Below are 22,036 nucleotides of genomic sequence, written 5' to 3'. Positions count from 1 at the left end.
GCTGACGGAAGCGATGTGCCGAGAGATGCGTCGACGGTAGCGTGGGTGTGTGTGGGTGATTCGTTATCAGGGACCAGGGGATTATGGTTTACTTTGAAGATTTGGTTGCTGAAGAGCAGGCTGTTGAAGCTGGAGGCTGGATATGTTTAGCATCTTGGCTTGTTCTGATCTGCCAAACTCTGCTGCTTTTATACATATCTGTCCTTCTCGATCTCGTCAATGAACACTTCCAAAACCATCTCATTCTTTGTCAAGTTATTCGCGATTCAAATAGCTGAACAACCACACATCACACAAACTCTCCATCCCTCCCACCCACATGACGTTCATCCCACTCCATTTCCACACCGGATCAGATGCCAGACAACGAACCCGTTACATCACCGGGTCCCAGAGAAAAGGGAATTCGGCAACTGCCACGTTCCTTGGCATCAAAATCGTTTTGCCAAATCCGCGGCCAGAAAGAGGGGGAGGAGGTGTGCGGGTGGGTCAGTTTAAGGTGAGGACCTTGATGGCCATCTCAGCCTCAAGGGAGCCCCCGCTAGCAAGTAAGCATACGACTAATGGACTTTTGTCAGGAAACTCTGTTCTGGTTGTGGCTGGTGACTCTTTTGCTGACTGCGACGTACAAGGTTTTTGCTGATGGTGAGTGAGGTTCCTTAGTTGACAAATGTCTGGTTCTTGTCTCCGGAACTATCGAGTTTCTTTGTGAAATCCTCTCCATTCAACTCGTCTGTCGGTGTAAGCAGCTCGAGTCCGTTCCCCTTACAGTTGTGGCGTCTATTATCTGTCTCTCCTCCAATTGGCCAGGCTCGATCATCCCACGCATCACCAGCCACACCTTGGATCGTCGGACAGATCGCGGAGTCTATCAAGGTTCTCACGACCCATGTAAGCGCGGGATGCGTCAACTGCCCACGCAACTATAAACGCCCAAACAACTCATTCGGATCAGACGGCATCGTCATCCTGTTCAGCTCGCGTGCATGTCTGGAATGGAGGGCGCTAACTTCATCTCTTGATGCGGTGCAAGCGAACCAACTACAAAGTATCCGTGATGTCGAGGGATCAAGCAAGAGAGATGACACAGCTTCTATTGGAGCTTTCGAGATTACCATCCCTCAACGCTCGTATCATCATTGATTCCAAGTCTAGCGTTCCTATACAAAGTAGTGATTTCATCAACCGCAACGCCAGTGATATGCCATACAGTTAGTTAACATTACCAACAACAACCTTCCTCGACGAACTCAGTCTCATGGGAATCCACAACCAACTTTCGTCCATCGTTATCCCCGTTAGCGTAGCGTTCATGTATGTGGATCGAGATAATGGCCGCGTCTGCACGCATGATCTGCCTCATAAACTTCCCACCATGATCCCAGCGTCTGCAGCCATCAACGAGGCCCAACTGGGTGGTAACGGGTTCCTACCGTCCCTGCGGACCGGGAACCATGTCTAGCCCACGCGTCGGTAGCTTGGTACCCGTTCATGAAGAGAACTGGATTTCCAATCCAAGTGTCCGAAAGGGCTTGTCCAGTTTCCGCAGGTCGATTCCGCTTCCCAGGCTGAAGAGGAGGGACTTGACCCGCCCCTCCCAGAGCACCCCTATTCGGAGGTTCTGGTCCAACCGCGTCTTGAGAACGCCGGCGTATTTCTCCTCTTCGGGCTTATCTGGGTCAATCTCCTCCTTTGGAGGTTTGACGATAACTGGCTCCGGCTCGTCTAGCCGCCACTCGAGCTTTGCTTGGAAGCTACGCTCCTTTGGTCGACCGGGATCGACGTCTTCATCCAAGACAGGTCGCGTAAACGGTTTCCGCCAGAGTTCCATACCAATGGCCCAGGCACTCTCGTAGCTAAAGACGTTAAACTCCATCCGAGTGGCGAGGCTGCAATGCCTTCCGGCCACCACGGCGTAACTCGCGCTGATATTACCCATCAGGGGGTTGAGGGTCAGCGTTGCGGATAACGGCGTCCCCGTATGCGAGGGTAATGTCGCGAAACGAGTTCCCAGGCTGATCCCACCAGACTTATTCAGCGTGCCGTAATAGAATTCTCCGCCGGTGCTGAACCGCCCATATATCCTCTCCCTCTCACCATTTCCATTGTCGGAGAGTCTCGGCGCCGACGGGTTTTCGGCATCGCCGCCAAAGTTGTACACTCCTCTGAAGCCCAGCAGTCCTCCATCTGAAGAGGCCAGTCCTTCTAGGGCATACTTTCCCACATCGTACTGCGCCAACCCCAGAACTGTCCCTCCGTTTCTAAGGTGTTGCGCAGACACGGCACTCAGCTGGACCTGCAACGCGGGCGATAGCCGCCTGACCACCATTGCCTCGACAAGAGACTGGGGGAGATAGAGTCGGCCATACAGAAGTGATGATTCGGGCTTGTCCTTTGGGGTCTGCAGCAAGGGATCGGTTCGGTGGGGGAGCTCGGCGAGGGGTCGGAACGAGCGCAGGAGCTCCGGTAGATTTACTGTTTCCGATTGTGGTGTGAGGAGGAGTCGCAGCGGGACTGAAGAGAAAAGGTACGAGATGGAGCCATCGACGATGCCAACGGAGCCGAGCTGGTAGGATGTCGCAAAGTTAGGGCTTGCAAGAGCGGAGAGGGTAAGCCGCAGCCCACGGGGGGTCTGAAAATTCAGGAGTGCTACAGTCGGCAGTGTCAGTACGATGACTCGAGCAATTGATTCAACTCTTCCCGTGTCCTCACCATCGGTGGTCGCATTCAGCGCCGCGTACGAGTTGTCGCGGTTCCAACCCGTAGCTTCGTAGAAGGCGCTGTGGACATAGTCCATAAACTCGCGCATGTTATGGCGTAGTGCGCATGCCTCCCTTGGAGCGAGGGTGTCGCTCCGGAAGCACTGGGTGAAAGTGAAGTCGTAGAGTGTGTGACGGTGATGATGACGATGGTTGCATGTCGGATCCGACGCGATGGGTCGGGGAAATATCGGAACTTTGAGCTACCCTGTACCACTCGTCAGAATCGACGTTGAAGTTGGTGAATGTTGCGAATTCAACCTTTGACAAGATTTTGGTGATTCTAAGTTGATTTCTTGTCCAATTATTGGGGACTATGTTAATGTTTGCTAGGGCATCCAATGCTCGCGTAGGTAGCTCGTGGTCTTCATTATTTATCAATAAAATCATCTCATTGCTAATATACCACAAGGCTCATCCCATGAACAAAGGGCACAAGAACAGAATCAATGGAAGGTGACGATATCCAGTCAAACCGACCATTCCAAGTCAATTCCAGTTGCTTTTCGGGCTCCGATGGGCCCAAGCACAGTGAGAACGGCTCCATGAAGCATTCGCCCAGGCTTTAACATCAGTGAGAGGGGAGAAACGGCAACAGGAAGCAAACACAGGACAAATCCAGCTACGTCATTTGCCAAAGCCCCCTTCCTAAAACAAGCAACGTGCACCCTAAAATTATGATGACTCTCTTCAATGTTAACCTGCAGTTAAAATCATCGTCTAAGAAAGGAAAGACTCGACTTAGAACTCACTTTGAAGGCGTCACAACACCACCGACTTTTGCGTTATCACTGTATGAGGTGTAATTCGAGACCCTCGGTCATACAGCTGACATCCGGTGTGGTGTATCGGTTATCATTCCGCGTTTTCACCGCGGCGAGCGGGGTTCGACTCCCCGCACCGGAGCTTCTTTTTTGCCAATTTTTGTTATGTCTGTCACGTCGTCTCGTGATGCATTCACCGGGACTTAAGAAGAGTAGGCATCACACTCGTTTCTTTTTGCTGGACAAAACTGTAATGTTCTCCTGCTGAATAGTCCCACTTTCTGTACTTCTTTTGTACCCACCAGTAATGTTTGCCATCGCGGAGTTGTCGGACTGATCGATGTAAGCCACTCTGGTGAAGGGGGGGCTGGCGGACGGGAACGCTGTGCACGCTGACCCGAAAGCCCATGTGAAAAGGGGCAATGGAGTGAGTCAATGGATTCACCCGCTTTGTAGGATGTGCTTCAACACGCGAGGTTCGGCACAGTACAGCTGGGGTTTCTTCCTACCCCACCATACATGTACAGCATCACTAACAGAGACTCTCTTGCTATTTCCCACCATCCAGATATGAAGTCCCAGTACCGTAGGCATCTCATTTGCCCCCACTGTCTCCTGTGTCCGTTGGCATGGCAGTGGTCACGATCGCGATACCCCCCGTGTCATCCCAAACCCGATGTAAGCCGGGCTAGCTGAAGCACAAGGGGCAGAGGACGAGAACACTCAGCGCTTACACATAGAAACCTTCAAGGAAAGGGGAAAGCTTGCGAAAGGATGAAATTCCATGGTTTCATCCCTAATGCCCATGTGCACAGTTCATTGACTGTTGGCTGAGACCCGATGTTATCTAGTGACACATCATCTGCCGACGCTGCAAGCTCGCAAGATACTGGCGGCATTCAATTTTGCGCCCGAGCTTCCATGGTACCGCTCATTCTTACTGTATTGAGAAGACAGAAACACGGGAGGCTTGGAAGTGGCCTGTTCGCTGGAAGTCCCTGCTTTCGAGCTTCTTCACCGACTTGGACACGGACAACGGGCTGTGTCGTGGTCCTCTGACTGCGGCTTCACCTGGTTATCCTGCTTAATAGCCTCGAGAACACCTCTGTAAATGGGATGAATTCTATATATGAGACAGGCTTTGCTTATTGCCTGCTTCTTGTTAAGCTCTCGACCAGTGACGACGCCTGGAGCAAAGTATCAAGGTTCTCGGCAGATTGCTCGAACGCCATCAGACGGACATCGTGTACTCATTTCAAAAAGGGCCACGGCCCCGGAAAATTGATGCACACACTGTCTATCGGACGCACGCGGACTTTATTGTAGACCGCGAGGGTGCGACAATTGATGAGTTGCATGCCCTGAGGCACAGAAGCGAGGGTTTGATATAGAGCATGCATGTCGACCAGGACCATTTGGAAGCAATATCGAGCTGAGACTGGGAGATAAGTCAAACAAAGCTCTCAAAACACTGGTATGGTCTTTTCGTCAACCCCATGGCTTGTAGCTTTTGCTTGCCTTGCCATCAGCTGTCGCCATACGTGCCTGGACACTGCTCAGAAGAAACCTGGAAGTGGCGTCAAAACAGACCTGCACGTCATGGCCAAGCTTTCCTATCTCCATGGACTCTTTTCCAAGCCTCGTATTCGAAAGGATTTCTTGGGCTGACGACGACCTTGGTCCACAGAGAACATCCTTATCACCTAAAAAAAAAAAGGCGATTCCAGATCCATACTCTCATGTCCGGTCAAGGCCGAAGTTCCCGTGGTTATGGATACTCAAGCAAATTCTTCACGACACTAATAAAACCGGATGCCGGACTACCGTCAGGACCAAAACACACGGCGTTGATTGTTGACAGCTGAGTGATGGCGACAGCAGCACCCCGTCTTGGGACATGACAGACAGCCGGGAGGCACTGCCGAGTATCTCCACTGATGTATTGTACCTACAGTAGTGTGTTGTTGTTGTGAAATAGGGATGAGATTGGGTTCCAACGCCGTTGATACGATTGGCGTTTGCGTGCTCCCTGCCAAGTTGGCCAGGGACCTGGGAAGAGAAAAGGGGGGCCCTCCCCGGAGGCTGTTGTCGACCATTTCGGTTGACGACTATTGATTGACTCGAGTATCGATTTGGGAAATCACTCTTGATGATCTGGTTCCCGGGCGAGTGGCGAGGCAGTTGAGTGGCAGCCTTCGGGGCGATGGATTGCAACCTCTCAGTCTACGATCCTTGGGGTTGGTTGATCTAGGTACGGAAACGCTCCCCTAGCGTAGGGGACCCGAAGACCGTCGGGATCTCTTTTTGGAGAAGCATCGGCGGGATAAGACAAGGCCTGGAGAAATTGGGGAAAAATTGATACGGAGAGAGATGGGATGAAGCGGGCGCTGGAGCTAGAGGTGCTCTAGGACAGACTGGACGGATAAAGGGCTTGGCCAGTACCCCTCCTGCTCTTGGTGAGCGCGTCAGCGGTGGCCACAGCGCTGATTGAGGAGGGGAGAGAAAGGACCTTGTTCTCCTAATAGCTTCAGGTGAGCTTGAGACTGAAGATCAAAGCCCTACAACGAGTCATGGGCGGCTCAGACACGTGGCAAGGCCGGCGGTACGGGACGAGGGAAAAGAGGCTCAAGTCTGGCGGCCGGCGAAGGCCCCTCACCACGTGGCTGTTGAGTAATGATTTGTTGCTATACGCCTTCTAGCACACGTTTCTGAAATGAGGCGGGCCTTCTGAAGGGGGGGAGGTGAGGATCAGAAAGGCGTGCGTGATGGCCGTGAAGCCACTCTAGGCGCCCGGGTTTATGTAACGAGTTCCGCCCTGTACTCAACGCCGTGGCAGAGTAGTGTGTCATCGGGGCGCCGTAGAACAAGTCGAGTCAAGTCGAACCAGAGTCTGTGCCACAGAATGTGCTCGGACTGGCGTCCTTGGCATCTGACCGCGTTGTGTGCTGTTGTGTGTGTGAGGCTGCCATGCAAGGCGTCGGCGCAGAATGCCGCATGAGGTTACCTCGCGACATCTCGGTCTCCGGGTCAATGCCGCCCGGTTCCTGAAAATTTCAAGGGAATTAAGGTTTTGTCTTCCCCGTTGTGTTTGGGCCAAGGGTCAGCAGTGGTGTTTGCTTGGTGAGATCGCAGAGGCAAGCATATCCCGGCCACAAGGACCCTGAAGAGCCCCGATCGGCAGTGTGAGAGACTGCCAGAGACAAAAAGATATCAAAAGACAAAAAGACACTATTTGATAACGATACGACGATCTGACTCGCCGCTCTGGGGAGAATGGGCGAGCGATGAATCGGGGTTCGCTTTGGCAGCCAAGGATGCCACGATGGCAAGGGTTCGGCGGTTTCACATCTTCAACACCATACCAAGGCTGACAGCTTTCACTCTCGTGGTATTCCACGTGGCGTTTGCTAATGACGGACCGGATATTGAATGGACATGAACAGAGTTTACGGGAGAAGGGAAGGGAATGTCATCAGGAAAACGAAGAAGCCACGAGGCTGTCTGCAACGGCCCGGGAAGGGGGGCGGCTTTGCTGATCATACATCATCATCTCCGGACATGTCTCCCAGAAGGGGAATCCAAGACGTAACGAGATCCAGAGGGAGGGAGGGGCCGCGGCACTTGACTCCAATTTCGAGGATCGACGACGCTTGATCTCTGATGCCGCACAAGGGAGGGGCGAAAGAAATATGATATCGGACAGAGGTACGATCAACTAAGGACGGTATCGTCAACACCCGGTGTTCGCCAACGCTGGGCGTTTCGTCTTGGCTTTTCCGGATGCAGACGGCATCTCAGGGCTCAACATGACTCTCTCACCTGAATGAAGATCGGCCCTGTGTGCGTTTTAACGGTTCTTTATAAGCACTTATCCGGGCGTGCTCGGGTCAAGATAACCCCTAGCTAGCCAAGATAGCACACGCCGTAGCGAAGAACCCGGGATCGATTCTCGCTCATCCCATCCCATCCATATCGCTAGGCCAGGAACCAAGCAAGGGCCACTAGCAAGAGATCGTTCCGTCCATACAAGCCATGGGGACGAGCGAGCTAGCTGTGGTTAGTGGACGGTCGCGAGGCGTTGCGTCTCGACTCCTTGGTCGTACGAGAGCGCTCAGGCGCTGAGATGGGCGACGGCGTCCCATGATTCGGCCTGCATGGTCGACACTAGGGAGGGAACATGGGCTCCGGGCTCCGGGCACCGGGGGGAGGGTTCAGCAACAGTCGTAAGCGCAATCGCGGAGACGAGACGTAGACGAGGTTGAGAGAGTAAGGGTATTAAGTGAAGATCTTCTATAGGGGAAGCGAGAAAAAGAACCTGTCATAATGGACGAATGGAACAAAGATGATGTGCAGGAGGGATTAGCCCTTTGAGACAGGTCTGAAATCACAACATAGAAAAAGGCACACAAGAGTTTCGTGGGGTTTCATCCGGGGATCCGGGGAAAAGGGTCGGACTGTCAAGTGTGAGATTTCGGTTGTCTGGGGGAGGGAAAAAGCAACGTTCGACCGTCATCGGGCCCCTGAACCCCGACTTTTGCTTCTTTTTCCCCAAGCCTCTGGGTCGTCTGACTTGTAGAAGATTATTCGAGATGGCTTCCTTCTGAGAAACGATGGAACTGTAACATGACACGAACATCAACGACTAACACACTGAGACATACATACATTAGTTGGGGAGGGCTCTAGAAGCCGCTAAGACAAGCCAACGCAGAAAGAGTCAAAGCGGATTTCAAGCCATCTTTTTCTTCATCAGAGTGAAGAAAAAGAAAGGAAAAAAAGTCCCGCAGAGGTCCATCGACAGGCGCGTCTAGTGCCGATCAGCGCGCACCGACAAATGACTCGCGCCAGACGCCAACACCACTCACAGCCCAGAGAGCGATGCAATCTTAGCAGGGTTTTTCCCATCTCCTGCTGCAAGGTCCAAACACTGGCAAAAGAGTCAGGATAAGGCCTGTTTGGAGAAGAAGTGCGGAGGGGGACGAGATGAAGATTTTGGGGCGGGTTTACAACTCCAGAACTCGAATTTCTTCTCGGATATGAATTTCCCTGGTGTCTTTTTTGATTTGAGTTTCTTCACTCTGGAGAATCTGGGGCGGATGAAGCCATCACCAGTCACAAACTCTGTTTATCCTTCTTTTCCTTCTTCCTGGCATCTGGGAAGGAAAGTTACTTTGAGCCTCTGCCACGCCGGGCCGTCCTCCTGTGTCAACTGAAACCCTTCTTTTTCTAGATTCCTTCCGACACACGCTCAATCACTCGCACTCTGTGTCTCTCCTGCAGACGGAGATCTTGAACCACACCCCGGGTCTACTGTACCCGGGCCCTCCCTTCCCCTGCAAGGCCGCCACCAAGCCATTCCTCGTGCTAGACCAAAGCACTCTCTGTAGCGTCCCCCGTGCTGGTCGTATCATGAGGCAGAGTAAGCCCAACTCGCCGGGCTCGGTGGAGCTCAAGCGGAGTCCCGCCCCTTGTCCGGGAGCATGGAACCTGGGCTGGGCGACAAAGGACCCAAGAAAAAAAAAGAGGTAAGACTAATGGTTGAAGCCAAGGATTCCCCCCTTTGGGCTGACGAGTAGGACCAGGGCTCATCAACAACTCCACTGGATTAGTTGCTGTAGATTTGTTGGCTCGAGATCGACGCACACAGGGGATGCCCCTAGTGCACGACTCGGATCACCGCCCGCTACGAGCTGTCAGGCTTCTCCAGAAAGAGCCTGGGGCCAGTACTTCTGTAGGAGGGGAGGCAGAAGGTATGAGCCGTCGAACCTGTGACTGTGAGAGAGAGTGAGAGTATGAGTGAGAGATGTGAAAAACCCCATTGGCGCCGCCCTCTCCATTCCGGATGTGCGAGAGAAGGCGTCCACACACACCCCGGTTTCGTCCTTTCTTTTTGAAGCCTGTGCATCCCACTCATTGTTGTGTCTCTTCTTTTCAATTTGATCGATCTGGAGTTGCAAGTCTTTTGTTTGCTTTTCTTGTTCTTGTCACATCTCAGGTGCATCATCATACATCTCACATAAACGACTGGAGATACAGTGAGGGAGGGTGAAAGAGGGAACGAACAACAGCAAAAACAACGACGACGAGGACATCGAGTCCTTCCAGCCTTCGCCATGGCTCCCGAGCGAGGCTTTCTCGTGCCCGAGAACTTCAAGGACGACCTTCCCAACGAAGATGACATGAACATCGCCTCCATCATCTGGGGCCTGTCCCTGGGTGTCGTCGTCTTCAACTGCGCAAAGGCCTTTCGACAGGCAAAGTCGGCCATCCACAGGAGGAAGCGGTTGACGACCTACGTGGTGCTCGTGTGGCTCGAGATTATCTCGAGTTTCATCCTCGGCGTCATGGTGTGGTTGTATCTGCGCGGCATCATTCCTCCCAGCTTTCAGTTTTACTTCTTCATCAGTACGATCTCTCTCATTGAGACATCAAGATGCAGTGATTAACACGTCTCTAGTCGTCTTCTGGTCAACACAAGTGCAATGCCTCATTCAAATCATCATCAACCGAGTCAGCCTTCTCATGGTCGTCCGCGCCAACGGAACGAGGCTCAAGTGGCTCTGCTTCCTCATCCTCCTGGCCATCAACATCAGCGTCTTTTGCATCTGGGTGCCCGCCCGGCTCCAGATCAACGACACCTTTATCCACATCAACGAGATCTGGGATCGCTGCGAAAAGGTCATCTTTGCCGTCATGGATGCCGCCCTCAACTTTTACTTTATCTGGGTTGTCAAGAAGCGTCTCATTTCCAACGGTCTGCAAAAGTACAACCGTCTGTACCAGATGAACTTGTTCCTCGTTGCTATTTCTATTGCTCTTGATGTAGGTTCAGCTCTAACATGTCTTTTACCCAAACTGACCCATTTAGATCCTCCTCATCTGCATGATGTCTCTGCCCAACAGCTTCGTCTACGTGCAGTTCCACCCTCTGGTCTACCTTCTCAAGCTACACATCGAGATGAACATGGCCGACCTTATCGGCAAGGTTGTCCGTGCCAGCAACAACCAGGACTCCAACGACTACAGCTCACGATCCCGCACCACCGGCAAGAGCGGCTCCAGGCCCACGCACGCCGGCCGCTTCGGCGCCACCCTGACCAGGACGCACATCGAGCTCGGCGAGGAGGACGAGATGGAGCTCAAGGAGCGCCAGAACCTCGAGGGCATCAAGAAGACGGTCGTGACCGAGATTGTGAGGACCGGCCCGGGACACGGCGGACACGAGGACGACGACATCCCCGAGCACCACGAGAGGGCCGTCAGCGAGGCCAGCTCGACAAAGGCTCACCAAGAGCCATACAGCATCGAGCACGCGCGATAAGAGTCTTGTTTTGTTTTGCACCTCAGATACCTCACACACTACTACAACTGCTATAAGATACATACCACAGAAACAAACCTACAAACACACACACATACATAGATTATTTAGAGGGGTTTTTTGCCAGCAAAAGGTATAATGTAATGAAAACACACGGAATACGAGCACAGCCGTCAGCACCAACCAAACTCTCCTCACTCATTCGTGAAAGACTTGAAGCATACGCATTGACAGCCCCGTACTCACAAGCAGGGCACTTCCCTGGATGCACCATTCGCGTCTCGATCTGTCAGCGGTTTGATGGCCTGCCCTGGTACCCTGTCCCCAGGTCCACATTCGATCTTCACTAGTTTCTTCGTCGTTGACCAAAGGAAGTCCCCTGTCTACCCTCAGATGACCCCACAACTCCTGACAAGGATATAGGCGGGGAGAAGGGAACGGGCGAAGGGGATATCCAACATAGGTAGAGTCTGTATCCGGGGTTGCAAGGTCAAATCTCTCTGTCTCTCTGGCTACTGACTCTCGAGAACCAACGCAGCGTCGCCTCGGCCAACCTGTGGCCCCAAGGCAACACAACTGGTGGTCAATGGTTATGGACCCTTTCAAAGAACCCCGGAACTTCTTCTCCAGAGTTTTACCGGTTCCCACCCCGGGGATTCAACGTCGTTGTTCCCCGGGTGGTTCAAAGTTCCCCGCATCGTCCGTCGTGGGCCTCACATACCAGACCAACCCCAACTCTCTCCTCTCCTCTTAACGCCGGTCGCGGTCAAACCACCCGCTGCATGAGGGGGAGAGCACCCCCCGGTCGCCATGGAGAAGAGTCGAAAAGTACGGACCCTTGACAACGTTTGAAATGCCTTCTTACATGATCAGTCTGGGGGAGTTCCGCATGCGGACGATGAGGGGACGAAATGTTTCCTAGAAGGGCATCACTGAGAGAGCCGTGGCGTTTGCGATGTGACTCTTCACGAATCATGCAAGCGTCACATCGTCAAGAACCTCAGACGTTCCAAGGCATAGAGAGAAGAGACTCTACTGCCGTCAGCATCACTTCTCTCCTCGGGTGGCTTTGGTCCGAGTCTCGACGACCGTTCCTCATTCCAAGACTCTTGACTGAGACACACATTGTCGATCACACCAAGAGCCATTACATTATTCTTCAAGTGGCCGCGGCTGCCCTCGACATTCCAGAACGAGGTCGGGTCGGCTTCATTAGCTCCCGCGGCCGCGGCAATGCAAGTCAGCGAGAGGCTCTGAGAAATGCCAAGCAAAGAAGACCTGGACGAAGGATGCGAGAGGGAACAAGACTAACACCTGCAAGGGCGTAGCCTACTCTCTCTCGTCCAACTGGACTGGTTCTGCCCAACGTGCATGGCCCTGCATAATCGCACGACCAAGGAAGGGAGTCTGATCGCAGCGCCTCAGGAGGGCTCGAGAGTCAACCTGCAGTACTCGGCCGGGAACCTGAGTCGGTGTGTGCATCAACCCTGCTGCCACGCGACTTGTCTTGTTGGAGGTTGTCCTTTGACATGCGGCTGCGAATATATCTCTCATCTGCCAACTGCCAAGTGAGACACAGAGCCTAAAGACTTGGCAGTTGTTCTACCGCAAACGCAGTTTTCCCTTGGCCAAAGCCACGATGCCCACTAGTCAGCCTCGCCATCATTGATCCATCTCCGTGATCATTATCCGTATATCTCGGGAACAGCCGCGAAGAGACTTGCCGCGTTTGAGGCCAGGTACCTCTCCTTTGATAAGCACCAGGAACTCGAGTGTATAACCTGGGGCATTAGTGGTGTCCTCATTTACATGGCACCCGGCGCCTCCGAATGGCTGTGTGTGCTTGATCCCTGTCCCGGCCGTTACGTGTGCGTGTGCTCTGACCACGCAAGAGACGGGATGGCGTCTTGTTGCGCGTGTGTATTACAGGAGAAGGCTTTAAAACCGCGTGAGCCCATAGCTGATTCTCCGTCCATCAATCTTGTCGCATCTGTGGACGAGGGTGGCGTCTGAGATCAGACCCTCGAGAATCAGGTGATGCATTGCATCTCAGGGCGAACCGGAGATCAAACTGCGAGATATACCCTCCTGTTCATTGAGATGCAGCAACAGCCCCAACGATTGGAGGCACAATTCATCTGCGGTTGGTCCCCCTTGAGAGTGGCTGGGATCTGTTCCTGCAGCCAACAGGTGTTGAGAAATGAGCATGAGATGATCATCAACGAGTCTTTCCCAGAGTGAAAGGCAAAACGGTGGCAGTTTCTTGTCGTCGAGGAGGAAGCCGAGCATCTGTGCTTTTCGTGTCAGGCGAGATTTGTTGGACATGGCTTGTGGTTCGTATGTATGGATGCTTGCTGGGGTTGTCGGTAATTTGCGCGGTAAATAATAGCAAGCGAAGCGTACGGTAATCAATGACTGACAGTGGAGGTCCATCGAGTCGGCTATCGTTCTCGCTAAGAGTTTTGGTGCCTTGGAGAGTCGGTGTTGGGTTGCGTTGGGCGATTCACCTTGCTTTTGCGGGTGATGGGATCTACAGATTTGCTATACAACCACTGTTATTACATACATACAAACCAATGAGCCCTGTTTTTTGTTCCCCACTGAATCAATCGACCAAAAGCTCTGTTTTCATTCAACCAACCCTGTATGACACCGACGAGTGAGGCTGACCATAGCTACAGCGAGCGAATAACCTCTTCGAGGCGTGTGACCCTTGTAGCAAGGCTTTCGAGAAACGCGTCGCGATCGAGGTCGCCGTCTCCGCTACGTTGCTGCTGCCGAGCCTTGGGTGGGTTTACCGCTCTCTTGATGTCTTCGCTGTAGCGTTGAACCAATGTCTTCAAGTCGGCCTGCATCCGCTGAAGCGTCTGTTCCAGAACCTCTCTGAACTCTGCGTTGCGTCGCTCGTGGTACAGCTTGCAGCATTCCTCGGGAGTATCGTAGGGGTGCTGATGGTCCTCGGGAGCTACTTCAGGCTGGGCATTGGGTGCCTTGCGATCGAGCTCGTCATCGAGGAACGAGGAGCGAGAGTCAAAACCCACGGGCGAAGCAGCACGTGTGGTCGAAACTCCAGGCTTCTTGGAGGGCGTGGTGGGGACATCCTCTTCTGCCTTTCTCTTGAGAAAGTTTGAAAAGGAGTCCGACTGTGGAACACACCTGGCCGGTGGTCGGGGGTTCACATCTGGAAATGGGTTTGCGTGAGGTGGATGAGCAGCGGCGGGTTGAGCCACGTTCTGACGCGAGGGAAACAGAGACTGGACTGGGCGAAGGCTGCTGAACGATAGATCCTGTTGTCGGCTGAGGCCATCTGCGGGACGAGACTGCGTAAAGACTTGATATGGGTAGTTAGCCAAAGGGTGTATCGCTCTGTCTCCTTACTCACCAGGTGCCAACCCACTCTCACGTTTGATCATACGCTCGTTGTTATCTGAAGAAGAAGCGATGTAGTCCTGTATCTTCACCTGAAAGCCCTGCTAGAGCTGGTCAAGATCAGGTTTCGCGTCTCCTCCGGCAGTTGTCGCCCCATGGGCACCCCCAATATCCTGGGCAGGCCTCCCGTGACTCGGCCCAGCAAAGCTATCGACGTCGATCCAGGGATACTTTTCCACGAGCCGGGCCTTGAGGAATTGAAGCTTGAGGGTGGGATAGATGCAGCGAATCATGACCCAGATGCCGAAGTTGAAGTCTGCCTTTAGGAGCTTGTGCTCGCATGGCCTCCCTCGATTACTTGGCGTGGCGCGAACCTCGTGAAGTCGTGAAAGGATCGTTATCTTAGTTTCTTGGTCCCATCCTGAAGAGTAATCGCCCCAGGCAGCCTTGATGCGTCCGAGGCTGGCTTGGTCCTCGGGGTTCTGGGACAGATTGTACAGTGGCGGGAATGTTGAGGCGGCCATGATGATGGGATTCTAACTCGCCGGGTCAACGATTAGCTCGACGACTAGAGTGTTTGGAAACTGACTTCAAGGGAAGCGATGAAAGGTTTGAATTGGATTGCAATCAAGACTTCTGTTCTTGTGCGACGGCCTGTCTCGAGGCTAGAATCGAGATGTAGCCGGGTTTGAGGTTAGGCTTTGAGCCAACAAGACGTCGCGAAGATCGATGACTTCGGCTCTCAGATCGAACCAGAGGGGTCCAGAAAATATGACCTTGAGAGAGAAGTAGAATGCGAATGGGTAGTTTAGTACGGCAAGTCTGAGCCGAAGCCTGTGCATGATATTCTTCTCGTTGTCAGAAGGCGAGGAGGGAGAGGTCAGGCTTTAATCGCGACAAAGGCGAAGGAGAAAAACAAGATGCAAAAATTCAATCGTGAAGGAGGTTTGTTTGGTTTTGTTTTACAGGAAACAATTTCTGTCTTTTATTTGCGTGGATGAGAGCAATGCCTGACGGCTGGCGAGCACTGATTCACTATCAAAATCCCATTGCGAGCCAATTTTGACCAATCTTGTAGGAGGAGTTTACTACATTCCCTTGACTATAGAGACCAATATGTTCTAACCACTTAATACGAATACCTCAATCCGCTTCGAGCCAGCTTCCGTCCATTGCAGAAGTAGTACTGAAGGTTGGCAACACACGACAGCACGACCGCCACAGCTGTGAGGGCCATGATAACACCAAATCCGATAGGATAGTTGGGCGCATCCTCTGAGCGGAAGAGCTGCTTTCCCACGATTCCAGCGCAGTTGGCCGACATGATGTGGATGGCCAGCGTGACTGATCGCTCACCAGGTGTTCTCGCGTTCAATGAGAGCCAGGCGCCGTTGACGGGGTCTATCAATGTTAGCTTGAGATCTTTCTTGTAGCATAGAGCTGTACTTACGCCATGGCCATGAAAAGGCGTTTGAAAGGGTAAAGATGGCAAACTTGAGGTTGGAGTTTGTCGAGTCAACCAACACATACATGCCAATCTACAAAGAATTAGAACAAATTCATCGAGTAACAATCAAAGACTTACGTTGAAAGCCAGACCGATTACAAAGCCGAGTACAACCATGGGTCCACGGGCTCTCATCTTATCACTGAACTTCTGTTAGCTAACAGTCCGCACATGCAACTAATGGGTACTCACCTAGCCCAACCCCAAAACAAGTTGGTAAACAACAGCAGCCAGGATCCAACTGAAGACATGGCGTTGGACTCGAGAGGCTTATATCCGAAGCTAGCAACCAAGCTTGGCGCATATGAACCGAAGGCAGAAGCGGGTGCAAGACCGCAGATCGTGAAGCCGACGTGAGGTAGTAGCTTCCAGTCAGTCAACTAAACAATGTGAGCAAACATATAAACCACAATTCATTTGGCTTCAGAAACTTACGACATTCCTCATCTCTTCCCATGTGACGCTCTGCTTGACCTGGGCCTTGGTAGGATCATCACGCAAGACTCTCTCGTAGAGGATCTGGGCCTCCCGCTCATTGAAGTAGCGGAAACCGAGAAGGGAGACCGGCTTTGCAACTTGGGTAGGGAACGTGACCAGAAAAGCGATACCAACAAGAATGGTGAAGATTCCCTCGAGCTAGAGTACCAATGGTCAGTACAGGTTCCCAAGATTTAGGAGGTTGTAAACTAACAATGAATAGCCATTGCCATCCAGCCAGGCCGGCGACTCCTCGCATGTGCAAGCTTCATAGGGTGTCAGATTAATCCTCATGCCCAAGTTCTCGATATACTTACATGCCATAGGCAATAAGGCCAGTTACGGCGCCAGCGACCAGGTTGCCGATGAAGAACCAAGAGTATCGCTTGCTAGTCTCCTCTCTCTTGTACCATCGGGTCAGAGTAAAGAGAGAAGCCGGAATGAAACCCGCCTCGCAAAGTCTACTTCAAGTCAGTAACTGCTTCTATTTTATAGTAGGTGACGTACCCAAGGAGGAGTCTTGTAGCCATGAATGGACCAAGGCCCTTCTGGAAGGCCTGGAAGGTTGCGACCAGACCCCTTGTATCAGTTAGTACATAGCACCTCATTGTCTTGCTCTATGCTTACCATGCTACGATCTGACCGCCGATCCAGATAGTCGGGCCAACACGGTACAGGATGAGGTTGCTAGGGATCTAAACTTGTTAGTGTCGATTTTCGACAACGGACAGAGTGAACATACTTCAAGAAGAATGATACCCAGCGACAGCAACTGCTGGCCAACATTGAACTGGTTCTGGGTAATCCCGACATCCTTGAAGAAGCCATCGGTCAGAGCATTGCCACTGCATTGGTTAGTACCGGTATGAAGGATTATTGAACGCCATGCTTACATGTTTCCTCTGTCGAGCTGCAGGGCAAAGAAGCCTAGAATCAAGAGGGGCAAGATGATAAGATCAACCCTTGGATATTGTCAGTATGCCGTGCTTTCATGCCGATAATAGGAATACTGACTTGCGAAGGAGTCTCTTTTCCTCCTCCTCTGTCCACTGAATAGCATCAGTGTCCGAGTCAGACTTTCCGGCAAGATCACTCTGAAGAGCGTCTGGATGCTTCTCGTCTCCTATGGTCTCCATGATGCAAAATGACTTGATAGAAGCTAACGACCGAATTCGACGAGATTCTTGCAGATCAGTGCGAACCAAGAGACTACGGAAGGAAACCAGTTTGACTGCAACGCTCTCTATTTAAGACAGACGGACCATACCCTCACTTCATTCCACTTCTTTGCAGGGAACCCATCTATCGGGACGAACAATACCACCGAGTGGAAACCTGCACCGACATCAACGTGTCTAGAATTTCCCGTTACGGACATGTCTGTCGGGGCAACGCGGTGCGACTCCATACTGCTACGACGTCCTGCCCCAGATAGCTTGATGCCGGCGAGTACTACCGTCCGGAGATGCCAGGCCACGGCCCACTGTAGCCCGGACCACTGTGGTTCTTGTGTCTGATGCTATCGAACTATGGAATTGCGACATCGAGCCTTTGAAACTTGACCGCGCGGTGCAATTGGGCTGTATGTACGCGAATTGAGATTTCTGTGCGAGTAATCATCGGTGAATGCGATGCCCCGTGCTCGGCAGTATCTGAGATTTGCCGTATTTCCGTACTTGTTTTGGTGGGAGATGTATAGACCGTTGAGCCTCTAAGCTATCAGTCTATCCAGTCCAGGCTCTATCAACTACCAAGACCTGATACTCATTCAACCAAGATCAAATCTTGCTCACAGATCGCAAGTTTTCTTGGAACTCGTCGGGTCGTCGCTGAATTTTCCCACTAGAAGATGCAGAGAACCACACCTTAGCGTTGATCAATACGTTGCTCAGCATTGGCGTGATCCATGGGGTTGAGCACATCATCAGCTATCCCGGCCCGTAATCTGGAGACCGGGCCTCCGAATCTAGGCAGAAAACGGCTGCGAGATCCGATACGAGTTCCGCCAGATGGCGTAAATATAGCTCATTCGCAGAAGCAGGCTTTATCAAATCGAAAGGCATTGGACAACAAATGTCGAGATGAAGCTCAAGTCGGTTCAAGCTGCGCTCGCGTTATGGGCCGTTGCCAAGGCCCAAGATAGCCAAGCGCCGTTGTTCGGCTCCGGGCCGGAGGAGAAGCCCACTCGGCCGAATATTGTCTTTGTCCTCACTGACGACCAGGACCTTCATATGGACTCGTTAAAGTTTACTCCTTTGATTCAGAAGCATCTTATCGATCAGGGAACTGCATACAAGCGTCACTTTTGTACCACTGCTGTGTGCTGCCCATCTCGCGCCAGCCTGTGGACGGGGAAGCTTGCTCACAACACTAACGTTACTGACTTGAATCCTCCATATGGTGAGTCTTGTCCATTTCTCTGTGAGCTCAACTTTAACTTCTCAAAGGCGGATTTCCAATTTTTGTAAAGAATGGTCACAATGAGAACTACCTCCCCGTGTGGCTTCAAAATGCCGGTTACAACACATTCTATACCGGAAAGATGTTCAACGCCCATACCGTGTGGAACTATGATAGTCCTCATCTCAAGGGGTGGAATAGCTCGGTTAGTGAACAACATTTGCCCCTCTCAAGCCTTGAGCTAACACCACCAGGACTTCCTCCTGGATCCCAACACGTATGACTACTGGAACGCAACCTTCCAGAGAGACCACGAAAAGCCCAAGAACCATCTCGGCGAATACTCCACCGACCTGGTAGCCAGAAAAGCCTACGGCTTCCTCGACGATGCCGTCGCAGCTGGCGAACCATTCTTCCTCGGCATTGCGCCCATCGCACCACACAGCAACGTCAACAGCACGATCCTCAACCCTGTCAAGGGGCCAGACGACGACGTACCAATCTCTGACGACCTCTTCCGCGTGAACTTCCCCAAAGCCGCAAAGAGACATGAGCATCTTTTCCCGGACGCCAAGGTCCCGAGGACGGAAAACTTCAACCCCGACAAGCCTTCGGGGGGAGACTGGGTCAGACGTCAGCCTAAACTCACGGATGAGATGGTTGAGTTTAATGATCGCCATTACAGGGGTCGTCTTCAGGCTCTCCAAGCAGTGGATGAACTTGTTGAAGGTCTAGTTGAAAGGCTTGAGCAGCACGGTATTCTGGACAACACTTACATCTTTTACACGACCGATAACGGCTATCACATCAGCCAGCACCGCCTCCAGCCCGGGAAAGAGTGTAGCTACGAGGAGGACATCAACATCCCGCTCATCGTCCGTGGCCCCGGTGTACCAAAGGGAGGCATCTCCGAGGCAGTCACAGCACATGTCGACCTTGTACCTACAATCTTGTCACTTGTCGGTGCGCCTCTCAGGGCCGATTTCGACGGATCCCTAATTCCCATCTCTGCTTCGGAGTTCGCAGATACCCCTCGAAATCGCGAGCACGTCAACGTCGAGTATTGGGGTTGGGCCATCAGTGAGGGCAAATGGGGTTTCAACGGTGGCGAAGACAAGAGAATCTTTAACAACACCTACAAGGCTTTACGGGTCGTTGGACAGAACTATAACCTCTACTACTCTGTCTGGTGCACCAACGAGAAGGAGTTGTATGACATGACTGTAAGTGATCGAGAATCCACCACTCGAACTGGTGACTAACCTATACAGACGGACCCGGGCCAGCTGAGAAACCTCCTTCATACAGATGAAGCAGATCTAGCTTCTCAAGCAACAATCCTAGGATATCCTCTCAAGGATGTCGTCCCAAGATTGGATTCCCTTCTTTTCGTGCTCAAGTCCTGCAAGGGATCGACCTGTTCTCAGCCATGGGCAGCCCTCCATCCTCAGGGCAACGTGGAAAGTCTGCGAGATGCTCTATCACCTCGCTTCGATGAGTTTTACGCACAGCAAACTCGAGTCGAGTATTCTCGCTGCGAGTCAGGTCACATCATTGACGCCGAGGGGCCTCAGTTTGAGAAGGACGGGAACGTGTATTGGCAGGGTTCGAGATGGAGTGATTGGACTTGATCATGAGAAAACGCAATTCATCATAAGACAAAGTATTTCAATGATACATGGAGTCATGTTTAGAGCCCTCGTCATGTTAGATACTCGATCACTTCTCTTATCAAATACCTGTGTGCCTCAGGGTAGCCAAGTCCAACATCTCAACACTTACGAATGTCGTAACATTCTACGGAAGCTCAGACCTACAACTATGACAACCAGCTTCTACCATGTCAGCTCCCGTCTCATCGACATCGGCGAAACCCGCTCGATCGCGATACACCTCGCTTAGAGTCCAAGTTGTGTCATTATGAACGAAGTTGGGTCCACAAGCCCACCGACTATGAGTCAAAGAACCTTAAAAGAAACCAGGCACGCAATTCAAGGCCGTAGGTGATGTAGGAAGTCCACTTTCCCTCTATAGGAACAAATTGTCGTATCGTGCATTGTCACTCGGCTGGTTGTCGGGGGCATAGCCAGGATAGGGGGACTTACTTGGTGAAAACACTCAACACCATCGTGAACCCATCAAACCGGTTTCGGTGTGAAGATTTTTCCTTCACTTTACCCACATGGATAGAAAACCCATACCAGGCCTTTTGGCACTGTGTCAGAGGCGGCAGTTTCCAGGCCTATCTATCACAGCCCATTCAGGCAGCCCTATCTGTCATGAGCCCACACGCTCTTATCTCAAGCAGCCTTATCATTCCCCAGAAGGGAACTTATCTTCAACCCCGGAATCCCCGGGCAGCCTCTCGGCAGAGGATGAAAGATATCAGCTAGCGCTCTGAGAATCTGGGCAGCTCCGTAATTGGATAATGCATGTGCTATCTCTAGATGTCGCTAGAGAGTAGTGCCCGCCCAACTCGTAGATCTCATGCACGTAGTTTATGGCCATCCTGCTGAGCCTGCGAGATCAACGACACTGTCAACCGCGGTCACCTGACCGGTGTTTTCGGAGTTGACACCACGGAATCGACGACACTCGTCCCTCATAGGGGCGCTACCTGGTCTGTCCTCACAAGGCATCATCTGGCTGGTCGCCGAAGTAATCGCTGTCGCTCACTCGAGATTCGGTCACGCGAGCCGAAACAACCCAGACACCAGGAGCGGGAACAGGCTTCAGGATCTTGGTAACCATCCCAGAGCTACCCCTGCAACCCCTACCCATATCCCACGAGAACGTGGCTGCTGTCTTAGGTAGCTTATTTCGACCCTGACGAGTTTCGTAATGAAGCTCAAAATGAGTGCTCAAATTAAGGAACCAACTGCGAAGGCCGGCCAAACTATGGTGTAATTCTATTGCAATGGCAAGATAAACATGTCGCCGAGACTATGGGTATCGTTTATTGACACCGAGAGAAGAGCCAGCTTGACGGACAGGAGATGACAGGCTGACTTGTGCTTCCACATCACGCCCTCCGCCGTTTGAAGCACTGGCGTGTTGCAGCAGAAATCGGGAGCTGCACCATATGACAGGTCTGCCGAAATGGTCCGTTTGCTTGATGATCCCAAGAAACGGCCCATGTTGGCACGGACGTCGCCGGCCAGGGTTACAGCCGTTCAGATGGACGCATTGAGCAGGGAGACCAGGGCCTACCAAAGCCAGGCCGAGAATTAGGCACATGATGCACAGGCATTGGAAGGGTCACAGTCGGCAGAGGAAGACAGGGCATGCAAGGGTATGGATCCGTAACCAAGGGCAAGCAAGGTCAGCGCAAGCACTGTGCCAGGTGAGCCACGTCCGAGGACCTTCGTGTCCGTCCCAGGTCTTGGCTCCGTTAAGCAGGACAAGTGAGAGCCGGAGCTCACAAGGACGGTCGCGATCG

At 52.3% G+C, this 22,036-nt stretch overlaps 5 protein-coding genes across 5 annotated transcripts; 2 read left to right on the top strand and 3 right to left on the bottom strand.

The window, feature by feature from the left end:
- Window positions 1–1,489: 1,489 nt before the first annotated feature.
- Window positions 1,490–2,887, bottom strand: NCS57_00880000 (Mitochondrial distribution and morphology protein 10; the record flags this gene model as incomplete). The annotated part of the gene is made up of 2 exons (XM_053058604.1): window positions 2,713–2,887; window positions 1,490–2,649 (listed from the first exon to the last, which is right to left on the bottom strand). The coding sequence occupies exons 1-2, from the start codon at window positions 2,807–2,809 to the stop codon at window positions 1,490–1,492; spliced, it is 1,257 nt and encodes a 418-aa protein (XP_052912435.1). The 5' UTR covers window positions 2,810–2,887.
- A 6,749-nt stretch (window positions 2,888–9,636) lies between these two features.
- NCS57_00879900 (uncharacterized protein) lies at window positions 9,637–10,844 on the top strand (the record flags this gene model as incomplete). Its single annotated transcript, XM_053058603.1, has 3 exons — window positions 9,637–9,928; window positions 9,981–10,345; window positions 10,392–10,844. 3 exons carry the CDS (start codon window positions 9,637–9,639, stop codon window positions 10,842–10,844), a joined length of 1,110 nt encoding a protein of 369 aa, XP_052912434.1.
- A 2,675-nt stretch (window positions 10,845–13,519) lies between these two features.
- On the bottom strand, window positions 13,520–14,737 carry NCS57_00879800 (uncharacterized protein; the record flags this gene model as incomplete). Its single annotated transcript, XM_053058602.1, has 3 exons — window positions 13,520–14,175; window positions 14,227–14,317; window positions 14,429–14,737. 3 exons carry the CDS (start codon window positions 14,735–14,737, stop codon window positions 13,520–13,522), a joined length of 1,056 nt encoding a protein of 351 aa, XP_052912433.1.
- A 605-nt stretch (window positions 14,738–15,342) lies between these two features.
- On the bottom strand, window positions 15,343–17,333 carry NCS57_00879700 (MFS domain-containing protein; the record flags this gene model as incomplete). Its single annotated transcript, XM_053058601.1, has 12 exons — window positions 15,343–15,614; window positions 15,664–15,751; window positions 15,799–15,862; window positions 15,913–16,100; window positions 16,156–16,356; window positions 16,412–16,463; window positions 16,515–16,658; window positions 16,705–16,776; window positions 16,825–16,892; window positions 16,940–17,042; window positions 17,091–17,159; window positions 17,212–17,333. 12 exons carry the CDS (start codon window positions 17,331–17,333, stop codon window positions 15,343–15,345), a joined length of 1,443 nt encoding a protein of 480 aa, XP_052912432.1.
- Window positions 17,334–18,278: 945 nt separating this feature from the next.
- NCS57_00879600 (Arylsulfatase) lies at window positions 18,279–20,228 on the top strand (the record flags this gene model as incomplete). Its single annotated transcript, XM_053058600.1, has 4 exons — window positions 18,279–18,597; window positions 18,645–18,802; window positions 18,852–19,820; window positions 19,869–20,228. 4 exons carry the CDS (start codon window positions 18,279–18,281, stop codon window positions 20,226–20,228), a joined length of 1,806 nt encoding a protein of 601 aa, XP_052912431.1.
- Window positions 20,229–22,036: the final 1,808 nt, after the last annotated feature.

Source organism: Fusarium keratoplasticum, chromosome 6 (assembly GCF_025433545.1).
Source record: "Fusarium keratoplasticum isolate Fu6.1 chromosome 6, whole genome shotgun sequence".
NCBI classification, from domain to species: Eukaryota; Fungi; Ascomycota; class Sordariomycetes; order Hypocreales; family Nectriaceae; genus Fusarium; species Fusarium keratoplasticum.
Note: the sequence above shows the minus strand (reverse complement) of the source record. Positions and strands in the feature narration are given on the sequence as shown.